At 33.2% G+C, this 14,687-nt stretch overlaps 2 protein-coding genes across 5 annotated transcripts; one reads left to right on the plus strand and one right to left on the minus strand.

The window, feature by feature from the left end:
• The first annotated feature begins 2,417 nt into the window (after positions 1 to 2,417).
• Positions 2,418 to 5,914, plus strand: LOC137835129 (uroporphyrinogen decarboxylase 1, chloroplastic). 4 transcript variants are annotated; one of them, XM_068643483.1, is made up of 7 exons: positions 2,487 to 2,626; positions 2,706 to 2,839; positions 3,498 to 3,573; positions 3,668 to 3,880; positions 3,963 to 4,247; positions 4,838 to 5,073; positions 5,523 to 5,914. In XM_068643483.1, exons 3-7 carry the CDS (start codon positions 3,550 to 3,552, stop codon positions 5,689 to 5,691), a joined length of 927 nt encoding a protein of 308 aa, XP_068499584.1. In that variant the 5' UTR covers positions 2,487 to 2,626; positions 2,706 to 2,839; positions 3,498 to 3,549; the 3' UTR covers positions 5,692 to 5,914. The 4 variants fall into 4 exon arrangements, with proteins under 4 accessions (XP_068499583.1, XP_068499588.1, XP_068499584.1 ...); XM_068643482.1 differs by having other exon boundaries at positions 2,418 to 2,626; positions 3,498 to 3,880; XM_068643484.1 differs by lacking the exon at positions 2,706 to 2,839 and having other exon boundaries at positions 2,490 to 2,626.
• Positions 5,663 to 13,615, minus strand: LOC137835130 (GEM-like protein 2). The gene is made up of 4 exons (XM_068643488.1): positions 13,361 to 13,615; positions 13,178 to 13,285; positions 7,119 to 7,399; positions 5,663 to 6,839 (listed from the first exon to the last, which is right to left on the minus strand). Exons 1-4 carry the CDS (start codon positions 13,470 to 13,472, stop codon positions 6,639 to 6,641), a joined length of 702 nt encoding a protein of 233 aa, XP_068499589.1. The 5' UTR covers positions 13,473 to 13,615; the 3' UTR covers positions 5,663 to 6,638.
• Between the last annotated feature and the right edge of the window lie 1,072 nt (positions 13,616 to 14,687).

The following is a 14,687-nucleotide window of genomic DNA, read 5'->3' on the forward strand; positions in this document are numbered from 1 at the left end:
TGCTCTCAGTTGTTATCTACTTAGGAATTTAGTGTATTTCATTCACCATTATGAGTAGCTAAGTTACTTCTAATGGGATTGAAGGATAATGTAACATATATGTATTATTTTGGTTTATAAGCGCATGTATATTTCATTCCTATTTGATTTGATTTTTTGCTTAATGCTTGACAAGTGATGAATCACTGTTGTTGCTTTTAGAACTTGAATGATATTAAGAAATACTTTCATTTTCTGAACTAAATCAAATCTTCCAAAGATTTCAATATTTGGGGATGAAGTTGAATCAATAATGCAAAATCAAACTGTTGTAACTCAAGAGATTGATTATGATAATTTTCTTTCTAGATAACCATGATTAAGGGATTAACTTGGTTTGTCCTTGAGAGTCATGGAACTGAATTACACTGCATTTATAATTGAGTGCAGATCAATTACAAAGTCTATTCAATCCCAACATTTTTTTTTTCAGATTTGAAAACCTTCTCCTTTCGCATCTATTATCAATTTATCTAAGACTTATGCTTGTTTCATTTCATAATAGAAAGTGCATCTACTAAATTTACACCTAGTCCTTGAGGATACATCAACCCCCTTATCAATTGTACTATAGTTGACTAAATTCACTTATCGAGAGATATAATTTAAAGTGTCACACCATCACAAACTGAAACACAATTAATGTTTCTCGATCACAAATCACACATTGAATTGATGAAGCCAAACGAAACACAATTTTAGAACAGTGAGAACAAATAACAACAACAAAGACAATCACAATACCATGAAGACGAAGAACATGAGAAGAAGAAAAAGCGTAATGAATGATGACTCTTTTAGGCAAGTGTACCGAGTCAGAAGTAATAATTTGTCCCTAAGGACGAATATCGAACCCACAAGGAACAATTATTTTAAATCCTAATAGTAACATTTAGTAAGTATAAAAATATGTACAATAATTTGATTTGACTTGATATTAACAATAGTTTACATGAAAATTAAATAAAAGCAAAGTAAAAAGTTGTTGATTCAATTGAGAAAATTGAGATTAGGGTTCATCTTTCTCACTCTTTTGTATTTTGAAAAGCATAATAATATTTTTTATTTTGATTGATATTGATGCCCATATAAAATTCATTTATATCAATTTCTGGCATATAAAATTGTTAAGAGAGTCTCCTAAATATTGATTTCTTGCATATTTGTAAAAACTCTTTATCCTTACGATTAAATGTTGATAGGAATTAACATTTCAAATATATTCCTAACATTCAAATATGTTAAGCATTATCATTTAGGTCATAAACTTAGAAGTACTTTTTCAGTCAAATCTAAGGATCAAAATCATGATAAACAATCTTACTAATAAAATGACAATACCAATCATCAATCAAGAACAAAATATTATATTTAAATATCACCTCAATACATTAGAGTTTGAACAAATTACTCTCAATCCCAAAGGGTAGAATTAACCACTCATGTTGGCCACTACAAACATGGAAAGCAAGAAAAGAAGATTTAGGATGTTTATCCTTTACGACAACCTCATTTAGGATTTTCTATCACCTCCTATTCTCCCAATGAATGAATAGGGTTGTGCCCTAGGCCTCATTTAACCTAGTTAGGCTTGGGCTAAGTGATTTCTCGCCTGAGCGTGATTAGGTTCGCTTAGGCGAGTTGGACAAGAAAAAAATCCAACTTCTCTGGAGTGATCTCGCTTGGGCGAGTTCCTCTGAAGTGCTTCTGGCTTAGGTGAGTTTTGAGCATTTCAAGCTTTACTTTTCACCTTGTTTATTCTCCTTCTAACCCTTTCATCTCTATTTTTTTCTTAGAATCCTGAAATTAATACAAATTTAAAAATCAATCGTTCTTATTCATATTATAATAAAAAAACATATAAAAATTTTAAATTCATAAATTAAATTATTAAATTATAATTATTTTATCAATAAATATTCATAAATATTTATATTTTAATATAAAATATTACTAAAATATGATATTTATCAACAAACACTTATGTCCAAGTATTGAAGAAACTGAATTGTAAAAAAAATAAAAATTTCTAGATAAATTTTATTAATTATGCAATCATGAATGAAATGAATGTTACAAGTATATATACCGTTTCCACAATTGAGAAACTATGTGCTATACCTTCACCACTATCAGCTAATATAAATATTATAATACAGAGTACCCTAATAATTTTCAGCTAAACACCTATATATTAACATTCGATAAAGAAGCTGGACAGTTTTACACCAAAAAACTAAAGACAATTATGCACTAACAATTCTTAATAACAAACATTATAATTACATCTTATGAAAAGTCACAATTTTTAATTTGGGCGAAATAGAGTAATTTTTTTTCATGTCATACTAATCAATTTGTTATTCATGAAAGATAACTTTTTTTATTTCAACGTGTACCTTACAATGCATACGTGATATAAAGAACAAAATTGTGAGTTGGCGCGTGGCTCTCACCCTGGTGCGTGTCCCTACCGGAGAAGAAGAAGAAGAAGAAGAGCAGCTGATAGATAAGGAAGCGAAACTCAGCAAAACAATTAACAAAGGACTCGTCTTTCCTCTCTGCCAATGGCTACTTCCATTAACAGGTTTTTTTTCCATATCTATCACACGTGCGTTTTTTCTCTTCATGAAATTCAATTTAACATGTGAATTTCTCTTTTGAAGCACTGTTCTTGGGTGGAAATATTCCTCCTTTTTCTCACAATCTAATGCCTTCAACGCGGTTTCGCCTCCTTTCAAACCAAAACCCCCACTCTCCAAGTTTTCTCTCACTTGCTCTGCCGCCTCCTCTTCCTCTGGTACCTTCCATTTCTTCCTTCCCTTTGTCTAATCAACTCAAATCAGGAACTGGGTTCATCTCCTTTTTTGTGTTAACTGTGCCCTATTTAAGTTGGGGATTTTGGGGCAGTTGTTTTGAAGGGAAATGTAGTTGCTTTATCTAGATGTGATACATTGCAATATTCCAGCACTTTTCACTGTGTGGTGCTAGAAAAGGTATTTCTATGAATTATTTGTAGGATTGTTGAATTTGACTCAAGCAATAAAGAGGAAAAGAAAATGAATGTTGTTTTGAAGAATACATTTATGTGGCTAAGGTTTTAAATTATATTAGCCTGTTCCGGTAGTGGTGTTTTTTGTCTATCCTTGATTTTTGTAGAAAATTGTGGATAAATGCAGCTGATGTGGCTTCAATTGCTGCTGCAGATACCCCAAAAACCTATTGCAACCACAATTGAGTTTGCAAACTGTTTTTAATAACCTTGTCTGAAGGTGTAACTTAGTTTCACGAATTTGCAAATTCTTCAAAAGGGAGGAGGAACTTTATCATTCAAATAATCCTGTTGAAGAGTGTCATGAGCTTCTCTTCAGCCTTTGATTTTTGTGTCTTGTGATAGACACGTCCCTGCAAACATGCAGAAATTGGTTTGGATGATTTTTTTTTTCTATTTTATTTAGATCCACTACTGGTTAAGGCTGCCAGGGGAGATCCTGTTAGTCGTCCTCCAGCATGGATGATGCGACAGGCAGGAAGGTACATGGCTGTTTACAGAAAGCTTGCTGAGAAATATCCATCCTTCAGAGAGAGGTCAGAGACAACTGACCTCATTGTGGAAATTTCTTTGCAGCCTTGGAAAGCTTTCAGGCCTGATGGAGTCATTATCTTCTCGGACATCCTTACACCACTTCCTGCATTTGGAGTTGATTTTGACATAGAAGACATAAGGGGACCTGTTATACATTCACCCATTCGTTCTGAGGAGGACTTGAAAACTTTACATCCAATTGACTTTGACAAGCTTAAATTTGTTGGAGAATCACTTAAGATACTGCGCCAAGAGGTAAAATTTATATTGCCACCTCATTCATGTCATGACCATCCTGCTAATCATGTGTTTCCCTTACTGATTCTATTTTATTCAGGTTGGTGGTCATGCAGCTGTTTTGGGTTTTGTGGGAGCTCCTTGGACAATAGCAACATATATTGTGGAAGGGGGTACAACACGCACATATACAACCATTAAGAGCATGTGCCACACTGCTCCACATGTATTGAAGACTTTGCTTTCTCATTTGACGCAGGCAATAGCTGATTATGTTATTTTCCAAGTAGAGTCTGGGGCTCACTGCATACAAATATTTGACTCATGGGGTGGACAACTACCACCTGCTATGTGGGAACGCTGGTCAAAGCCTTATATCAAAGAGGTATGTTGGAAAAATATCCTCATTTCTTTCTTGGCTGATGAAATTGTATTTTAGTTTTTTAAACTTTTCAATTTGGGATTCTTGTTATATTAAGCCTCCACGTTTGTTTTTAACTTATAACAACTTTGACTTTAACTTAGTTCTTTAGTTGGAGAAAGGAAAACAATATGTAACTTCCTGAGGTTTGCAACAATTAGCAGATTTTATGGTAGACTAAAGCTACACTGCTCCATGCCTCCTTGATTTTTATTGTTTGGTTGGCTTGGTTGAAATATGATCAAACTTAAACATCTTAATTGTAATTTTTCTGGGCCAAACAAGAAAATACTTGTAATGTGTTTGAGAATAAGTTCAATGGATTTCAATATTATGGTTCTTGAGATTAAGTTCAATGGATTTCAATAAATGGTTCTTGACTTTCTGGGAGGTGGGAATCCAAATCAGAAGATGCAACTTTTCTTTTTCCTTTGAATATTTTATTGAGATTACTATTTCTGTCAGTATATTTTTACTATACACAAACACAAGGTTGGATACTATATTACCCTTTTTTTTAGCTTTTTGTCATGTACTGCTTTCTGAATTTCCAGATTGTACATTTGGTCAAGAAAAAATGCCCTGAGGTACCGATTGTTCTTTATATAAATGGAAATGGTGGCCTTCTGGAGCGTATGAAAGACACTGGAGTTGATGTTATAGGGCTAGACTGGACAGTGGATATGGCAGATGGAAGAAGAAGATTGGGTAGTGGGATAGGTGTGCAGGGAAATGTGGATCCTGCCTACTTATTCTCCCCTCTTGCTGCCCTGACTGAAGAAATTCAGAGGTTGGTGTCATGATTTCCCGGAGCTTTGGTATTCATGACGAAATTCCATATGTTGTTTTGCATATATAATATAACTAGACATAACTTAACCCTAAAGCCCATAGAAGCATCATTCACTGTAGCTTTAAGTTTACATATAGTCATTCACTTTAGTCCTTTTTGTTACTAGCAAATGTCTATGTTGCATATTTTCTAGTCATGATGTGGTGTCTAAGATGTGGAGCTGAGCCACCCCCAACATTTGCTTATTTAGGCGGATTTGAAAATAATTAAACAGAAAAGGCAGCAACTAACAAAGAAGCAGAGAAAAAAACACAGTTTACATAGCTATGTTAGTGATCTTATAGTTTCAAAATAATGAAGTAATTCAATTAGACTTGGTGGCAGACTCTGATGTCAGTTGTGTATGAATGAATTATCTTGACTTTTTAATGATAATTATTTGTCAGGGTTGTGAGGTGTGCGGGGCCCAGACGGCACATCCTTAATCTTGGGCATGGTGTCCTTGTTGGCACACCTGAAGAAGCTGTTGCACATTTCTTTGAAGTAGCTAGGAGCTTGCAGTTTGACACACTTTTTCCAAGCAATACTGCAAAAAACCCTAATCTAGTAACATAAGCACAATGCTAAGTGTTGCTATTTGTTCTACTTTATATTGGAGTTATTTCAAGCTCTTCTCCAAATGAAGGGTGTAGGTTAGTCCTTTCTTTTTCTTATGCTGCTATGAGATGATCAAAAGTCTGAGCATTTGCACATTTCTGTACCGGCTAACTAGATGAAGTTGTGATTAACTAGAGTATTTATAATTGATTTGATAAATTAACTAGAGTATTTCTTCCAACTGCATAATCTCGGTAAATTCCTCATGCTTGGGGTGACACCTGCCTTTGTACTATTATTTTATTTCAAAGAATTAATTGATTTAGAATTTGTTATGACTTGACTGTTCAAATTGTACTTGACATAGGTTTTAACATTTGTTAAAATTAATTTATTTGGAACTGAAAGTCTTCAATCCAAAACTTCCTAATAAAATTTTGAAATAAAAAGTGATTATTTTTATTTAGTATTTTCCAACATGCACACTTATGTTTCTGAAAATTTTGTTATTTTTCTGATCTGAATAAACTTTAAGTTGTTTAGGCTTGTGATATTTGTTTTTAACTTTGTTAAGAAAAATGTTTTTTTAACAAGTTATATCACTTAAGATAAGTTTTTCGATTTGCAAAAAAATAAAAATGGCGTTTTAAAAAAAAAAGAGTAAAATATAACAATTTCACAGACACACCTTACTAGAAATTAAAAATAGAGTATTTTACTGAGAATGGAATGATTCATGTCTAGAGAAAAATATATTCAATTTGTGTGCTTTCAGGATCTTGAGGGTGTTATTATTAATTTTAAGAAAATAGGCTTTCAAATAAATTGGAACGTTAGTTCTCTTAAATATAAAAACACGGCAAAGGGTGCTAGAAGAGTTAGCTCATTGTGTTAAGTTCTGTTATGAGCAATTTCTTTTAGGTACATGCAAATCCAAGAGTAACTTTGAGCACATAGGTGAAGTGTTACTGCATGGACACAGGAATGGTTGTTGCCTTATGCTTCAGAGCCTCGTTTACTGTCTTGAGAGCTTTGTCATATGACAAAAATCCCATAAAATTGAACTCATAGCCATCCGTTGTGATAACCTTCATGCGTTTTTCTGATGGATTCAATCCATATGTGAGAGGAGAGACTTTGCTCAACTGATCCAGATTCACTATCACCTACATATTCCACACTCAAAATTTAGTACTCCTTAGCAGAAAGTTCCTCTCATTGTAATGATGCAAAATCATAAAAGCTGGTGTTTTATGGTCTCAAATTATACAAGTTAATTAGCACTTGTCTCACTTTGATTAAAAAATTGGTATGAATCTTCAAGTTTAGTTTAAATGGGGTCTGTTTTTTTTAACAGAATGAACAATGTATGAACATCAATCCTGTAAAGCTAATAAAAGTGAATTGCTTTGAATTATGACTGAGCAAATGAGGTAAACAAGCACCTTATAATAAATGCATTGATGCTGCTGCTGCAGGGAGAATGGATGATGGCACAGTGGATGGTCACTGCAAAATGCTAATCTTTTTGTTGATATATAAAGTGTTCCAATTACAGGCCTAGAGTCTGTTGATAGGTAGCAAGCATATGGCTGTAAGAGCTTCTCTCCTGGGAAAACCCCAAATGTTTGCTGAAATAGCTTTTCAGGCCCTCCTGATGCAATTACCTTTGTTCCTTGAATAAGTTTAGCAATTGCAGCATCAGCTGGTCTAGAACTAACTTTTACTGGAACACAAAATAGATTAGCTTTAAGTCAGGACAGGATTTCAAACACTTAAATGGGTCTCATCATAAGTAAATAACCAAGGTCTAGGTTAAATTGGCTCCTATCTTTTGTCAGCCAAATTAAGTATTTCATTCTTACAGGAAAAAGCTTCATAAGTTTATAAATGATGTTTGAAAATTACATGAGGAATTTCAAAAAAAATTAAATTAACTTTAATTCATGTGAGTTTCATAACTGTGGAAAAGGTTTTCTTTTTACAAAGAAAAGATTTTTCTTTTGTAATTTGATACATACTCTTAGATATTATTAGATATGATGAGATATTATAAATATTGTTAGATATTTCTATTTAGGTAATGGACTTAACCCATATGTTTCTTTTCCTATATAAACATAACCCTATGTGTTTAATATACACCAAAGATTTACCATATTTTTCTTTTCCTTTAATATGGTGTTTAGAGCGTAGGATTGAAGTCAATTTTTATTGGCGAACCCACTGTTCACTGAAATTTTCTAGCCACTGTCCCACCGCCTCGTCGTAGCCGTCGCCGGACTCTTGCCAGAGTCGCCGTCGGAGATGCTGTTGGAACCGCTGTCGGAGCCTTCATCAGTGTTGATGCCGCCAATTGACTAGTGACTGGATTTGTCCTTATTTCTATGGCTTCTTTCGTTCCCTCTTTTGCTTCCGCTGCTGCTGTTGCTTCTTCCGCTGCCGTTATGCTGTATCCGTTTATTTATACTAATTATGTCAATATTCATCTCCATTGACAAATTGGATGGAACCAATTATAACACTTGTGCCTCAGATATTAAATTATGGCTTAAGAGTCAATGTTATGTTGATCATCTTACTCGTCCCAATGTTGTTGAAAATGAGGTTTCCCGTTGGTTGAAAATTGATGCTCAATTATGCATTGTTATCAAATCTACCATTCACTCATTTTTAAAACAATTTTTTCGTACCTATGAGACATGTTCAAAAGTTTGGGAACGAGCAAAATTATTATACACCAGTGATACTCAACGTCTTTATGGTGTGTCAAAATATCCTCACATTTGTTGCTCCGAAACGTCTTAATGGTACAATGGTAGAATATCTGGGTAAAATTCATGCTCTTCTTCATGATTTTAATGAGTTATTACCTCCTGCCCCTACTCCTTACAAGAACTAGAACAAAGATCAAAGTTCTTCATGTTATTTGGTTTACATGGCCTTCCTGATGATTATTCTCATGTACGTAATCAAACTTTGGGATCCCCTATCATGCCCAATTTTACTTCTTGTTCTACCCTTCTGTGTGTGCCAGGTAAACACACCACTATTATAACGCCTCATGTTAATGACTCTTCTTTAGTCTCTCAGCATAATGATCGTATTCGCCTTCACAAGTCAGACAAAGGGCATCACAATTGTGACCATTGTGGCAAACTTTGCCACAAAATTGATAGATGTTATGCCTTACATGGTCGTCCTCCTAAATCTGTTGCGGTTACCCAAACTACTTTTGTGCAACCTTCTATTGTGGACCATACTTCATCTTCATTTGATACCCCAGGCCAGCTTGTTATTTTCAATAAATTTCTTAAATAGTGTGAGGATCGGTAGAACACTGGTTCCATTACTTCTGTTGCACATTCAGGTACATCTTTTGTTGGCCTCACTCCTCTAATTCCCTTGGTCCTTGGGTTCTAGATTCAAGTGTCACAAATCACATTACTGGTACTCAATATTTTTTCTCTTCCCTATCTACTACGGGTTATTTACCTTCAGTTACCATGGCTAATGGATATAGGGTACCATCACATGGTGTTGGTACTATTAATCTTTTTTCCTTCTTTATCTATTGATAATGTTCTTTATGTCCCTAGGTCTCCATTTAACTTATTATCCATTATTCGTCTCACTCGTTCCCTTAACTGTGTTCTTTCTTTTACCAAAGATTATGTTTCTTTACAAGATCAAAGTTCGGGACGGATGATTGGCATCAGATATGAGTCTCATGGACTTTATCAACTACAGATATCTGCACATGTTGACGCGATTATAGATTCTCCATCTCTCATTCATGCTCGGTTGGGTCATTATGCTCTTGCCAAAAAGCAACAATTTGTTCCAAGTTTGTCTAATGTATCTAGTTTATCGTGTGAGTCGTGTCAGTTAGGGAAGCACATTCGTAGTTCTTTTCCTAGTAGTGTCTCACAACGTGCTTCATCTCCTTTTGCCTTAGTTCACTCTGACATTTGGGGACCAAGTCGTATTAAGTTTAATTTAGGATTTCACCATTTTGTTACTTTTATTGATGATTGTTCAAGATATTCTTGGGTGTTTTTAATGGAAAACCGTTCTGAGTTGTTTTCAATATTTCAAATATTTTACAATGAAATTAAATCAATTTGGAATTTCCATTCGAATTTTGAAAATTGATAATGGATGTGAGTATCTTTCTCATTCTTTTAAAAATTTTATGGCTTCTCATGGTATTCTTCATCAAACTTCATGTGCTTATACACCTCAACAAAATGGGGTAGCTGAGCGCAAGGATAAACATCTTGTTGAAACAACTCATACTATTTTAATCCATGGTGATGTTCCTCAATGTTTTTGGGGTGATGTTGTTCTTAGTTCATGTTATCTCCTTAATCGCATGCCATCTTCAGTTTTAGATGACAAAATTCCTCATCCTATTTTATTTCCACATGACCCTCTCCACTCTTTACCTACCAAAGTTTTTGGGTCCACATGCTTTGTTCATAATTTTAGTCCTAGTCTTGATAAATCATCTCCTAAGTTACACAAATGGTTTTTTTAGGGTTCACTAGATCATAAAAAGGATATAAATTTTTCTCATCTTCTCTAAACTGTTATTTTATTTCAACAGATGTCACCTTTAGTGAATCTTCCCTTTACTTTAATTCTTGTCCTTCTCCTTTTATGTCTTCATCTAATCAATTTAATATTCCTCTTGTTGTGCCTAGTGCATCTAAAGATTCACCACCGCCACCAACTCTTCAGGTGTATAGTCGCCGTCAACCGTCTCATCGTCCATCAGATGACTCTCTTCTAGTGTCAACACCTCATCCCCCTCCGGCTCCAACAGTTGAACATTCGACATTTGAACCTGATCTTCCTATTGCTATCTGTAAAGGTATATGTTCTATCCGTAATCCCTCTCCACATTATACTTCTTTGAGTTACCATAAACTATCTCAACCCTTTTATACCTGCCTTTCGTCTATTCCTTCTATATCCATTCCAAAATCTGTAGGTGATGCCTTAGCTCATCCTAGTTGGCATTAGGCCATGCTTGATGAAATGAATGCGCTTTAGAATAATGGAACTTGGGAACTTGTTCCTTTACTATCTAGGAGATCTGTTTTTGGTTGCAGGTGGACTTTGCTATCAAAGTTGGTCCTGGTGGTACTATTGATCGTCTCAAAGCTTGTTTGTGGCTAAGGGTTATACCCAAATTTTTGGTTTAGACTATGTTGATACTTTTTCTCTAGTGGCAAAGATGGCTTCTGTTCGCTTATTCATAGCCATGGCTGCTCTTCAATAATGACCTCTTTATCAACTAGATATCAAAAATGCCTTTCTTAACGGGGATTTGCAGGAAGAAATTTATATGGAGCAACATCCCAATTTTGTTGCTTAGGGGGAGTCTTCTAAATTGGTATGTCATATTCGCAAATCCTTATATGACCTCAAGCAGTCTCCTAGGGTCTAGTTTTGAAAATTTAGCAATGTTGTTGAACAATTTGGTATGACTTGCAGTGAAGCGGATCATTCAGTTTTTTATCGTCATTCGAGTGCTAGGTGTATCTATCTTGTAATATATGTTGATGACATTGTTCTTTCAGGCTATGATCACCATGGCATCTCACAAGTAAAACAACACTTTTGTCAACACTTTCACACCAAAGATCTTGGCAAACTCATATATTTCTTGGGGATTGAGATAGCACAATCCAATATTGGTATTGTTATCTCTCGAAGAAAATATGCATTGGATATTTTGGAGGAAATTGGGTTGATGAATTCGAAATCTGTTGATACTCCCATGGATCCCAATGTCAAACTTCTACCCAATCCCAGAGAGCCTCTTTCAGATCCTGAGAAGTACAGGAGATTAGTTGGAAAATTGAACTATCTCACTGTTACTCGTCCTGATATTTGCTTTGTAGTTAGTGTGGTGAGTCGATTTCTTAATTCTCCATATGAAGATCATTGGAATGCAGTCATTCGTACACTGAAGTACATTAAAGGCTCTCCTGGAAAAGGTTTGTTATATGGTCATAATAACCACACTAAAGTCGTTTGTTATTTAGATGTTGATTGGGCAGGATCTCCATCTGAAAGAAGATCAACTTCTGCTTATTGTGTCTCCATTGGTGATTACTTGATCTTTTGGAAGAGGAAGAAACAAAGTGTTGTGGAGAGATCCAATGCAGAAGTAGAATATAGAGCTATGGCCTCAACTAGTTGTGAGCTTATTTGGCTTAAACAATTACTTAAAGAATTTCAATTTGGAGAGGTCACTCAAATGACACTTATATGTGATAATCAAGTTGCTCTTCATATTATCTCAAATCCAGTTTTGCATGAAATGACCAAACATATTGAGATTGATTGTCATTTCATTCGAGAAAAGATTATATAAGGAGATATCAAGACTGAGTTGGTTAATTTAAATAATCAATTAGCAGATATTTTTACTAAACCCTTACGAGGGCCTAGGATTGATTACATTTGTAACAAACTGGGTACATATGATCTATATGCAGGGGGAGTGTTAGATATTATTATATATAATTACATATTATTAGATATTATAAGATATTATAGATATTGTTAGATATTTATATTTATGTAATGGGATTAGCCCATATGTTTCTTTTCCTATATAAACATAATCCTATGTGTTCAATATACATAAGAGATTTACCCTATTTTTTCTTTTTCTTTAATACATACCATTACTCAAGAAGTTCTGTTTTTTCATACAAATGAATTGTGTAGCATTTTTTTATGAGGTCTCAAAACTAAATTAGTATGTTTTATCAAACCAAGACATCTCAAGTACGTCAACTTTTAACTCCATTTCATTAAACAATTTATAAAATAAAGTTTATATTCCCTTATATATTATAATTTAATGATATAATTAATGTGAGATGTTTATCGTACATGAGCACGATTATAAACCTTTGTTTTGTTATTTATTGAGTTAAATATATTTTTCGTCCATGTACTATAATGTAAAATTTGTTTTTGTTTATAATCTAAATTTTAGACCTCCTGAGTACTTGTAGTAAGGAAAATATTAGAATATATTTTTACTAGTTTTTTTGTGTAACAAACGAATTTTCAGTGTGAATTATATTATAATATTATAACATCCACGATAGTGATGAATTAACATAAAATATTTTAACATCTTAGTCCATACTGAAAATTCGTTTATCATGTAAAAGAAAATCTAACAGGAATCTATTCCAATAGTTTTCTTACTACAAATACTTATGAGGTCTAAAGTTTTGACTAGTGACCAAAACCAATTTTACATGAAAATATAGAAAAAAAAACAAAATTAACTGTTAACCCTTATTTATTTAGTGTATGTATGATTTGGTAAAGTTAAAAATATCATGTATTGAACTTCCAAGTGATGATGGTCCAAGTTTATATTTCATGAAAGAAACAAATATTACCAAGATAAAAGAGGACAATAATCTTTCCATCATGGTGACAGAAGAAAAGTTAGAAGAAAACTCACAGTGATGAAGTATATTGTCAACCATGACCTCAGCTTGTTTAGTTGCTTCCTGAACCTTCTTGCCATAATTATTTATTGCACCATATATTTTATCCATTGAAATGGAACCTGAAATCATGGTGGGAAAATCAGTGAAAGAAGAATAAATTTAGTTACAGAAACAACCTCTTGAAAACTACTCACGTTTGTCAGCTGCAGGGGAAGGGGGAGCAGAGGAAATATAAACATAAGGATTGTTGCTTTCTATGCTAGTTGTAGTAGCAGTAACAGTAATCTCTGTGTGATAACTCTTCATTTCCTTGTTCAGAGAAGCAAGTGAGTTTGATAGTAGAAGGTAGAGAAAGTTTGATGGAAGAGGAACAAGTAAAATATGGTAGTGTAAGAAAAGATAGAAAGGGTAGAGGAAGAATAGTTAGAGAGGAATATGGGGCCAATATAGTGGTGTGAATATGAATAAAATTCTGGAGAAGAATATGAGAGTGATAAAGAGAACAAAGGAATCATAAGAAAATGTTGTGGAAATATACTGTAAGAATAGAATAATGTGGTATAGAATTCTATTGTCTTTTTCTTAGTCAGTGTTACACCAATCTCTCCTAATATATAATTATTCCATACTTAATATTCTTTTATGTGGTCTTCCATTTATCTTTAACATCCATATATTTCTCTACTTTAGTATCTTATTATTTTTTAAATAAAAGTATTCTTTATTTTTTAAATAAAAGTGTTAGAAAATAGATTTTAAGCCTAACTCAATCCCATAAAATCGATTTATGAAGTTGAGGTTTGCACCCACTTATATAGAATGAAATGTCATCATCTCTAGTCGATGTGAGATCTTAAAAAAAAAAAACTTTTATGTTATTTATTTTCCTTTCTTATTCTATATATATATCGTTTCATAATTATTCATGTTAAAATTTGTTGAAAATTAACAAAAATAACAATATGATAAAATAATTTATATTTTAGTATATTTTGAAAAGTGTGCGTTTGGTTGATTTTTTTGTCACAATTATAGTAACATGATTCTACATGAATTCTAATATGGAAATTTCCAGTAAGCACAGTAAAATTTAGGTTTTGAAACAAGTATAAACAACCATAAAAAAATAAGTAAATAGTAAAATTACATTATACAAACTTTGAAACAATTTAAATTTCGTAATATCATTCTAACTAAAAACTAAATATATAAAAGTATTGTGTGTTTATTTATTTCTAACTTCTTAAAGTTCGGTTGCCTATCTATCTATATATAATATTAACAATCGTTTTTATAAACAATTAATGTTTATTTTTCTTTAAACAGCTGGATTATGAATATCATGTAAAAGTATATGTAACTGGTCAAAGCAATACCATTATCTTACTTGGTTCCAATAATTTATAGCATTGCCTACCACATCATATTATAGTAAAATAAAATATTATGTGGATTAGATGTTTAAAATAATTGAATTAAATTTATGATATGGAGATTGTAAATCAGTTACATTCGTCATAA

The sequence above is a fragment of the Phaseolus vulgaris genome, chromosome 5 (assembly GCF_000499845.2).
Source record: "Phaseolus vulgaris cultivar G19833 chromosome 5, P. vulgaris v2.0, whole genome shotgun sequence".
Taxonomy (NCBI): domain Eukaryota; kingdom Viridiplantae; phylum Streptophyta; class Magnoliopsida; order Fabales; family Fabaceae; genus Phaseolus; species Phaseolus vulgaris.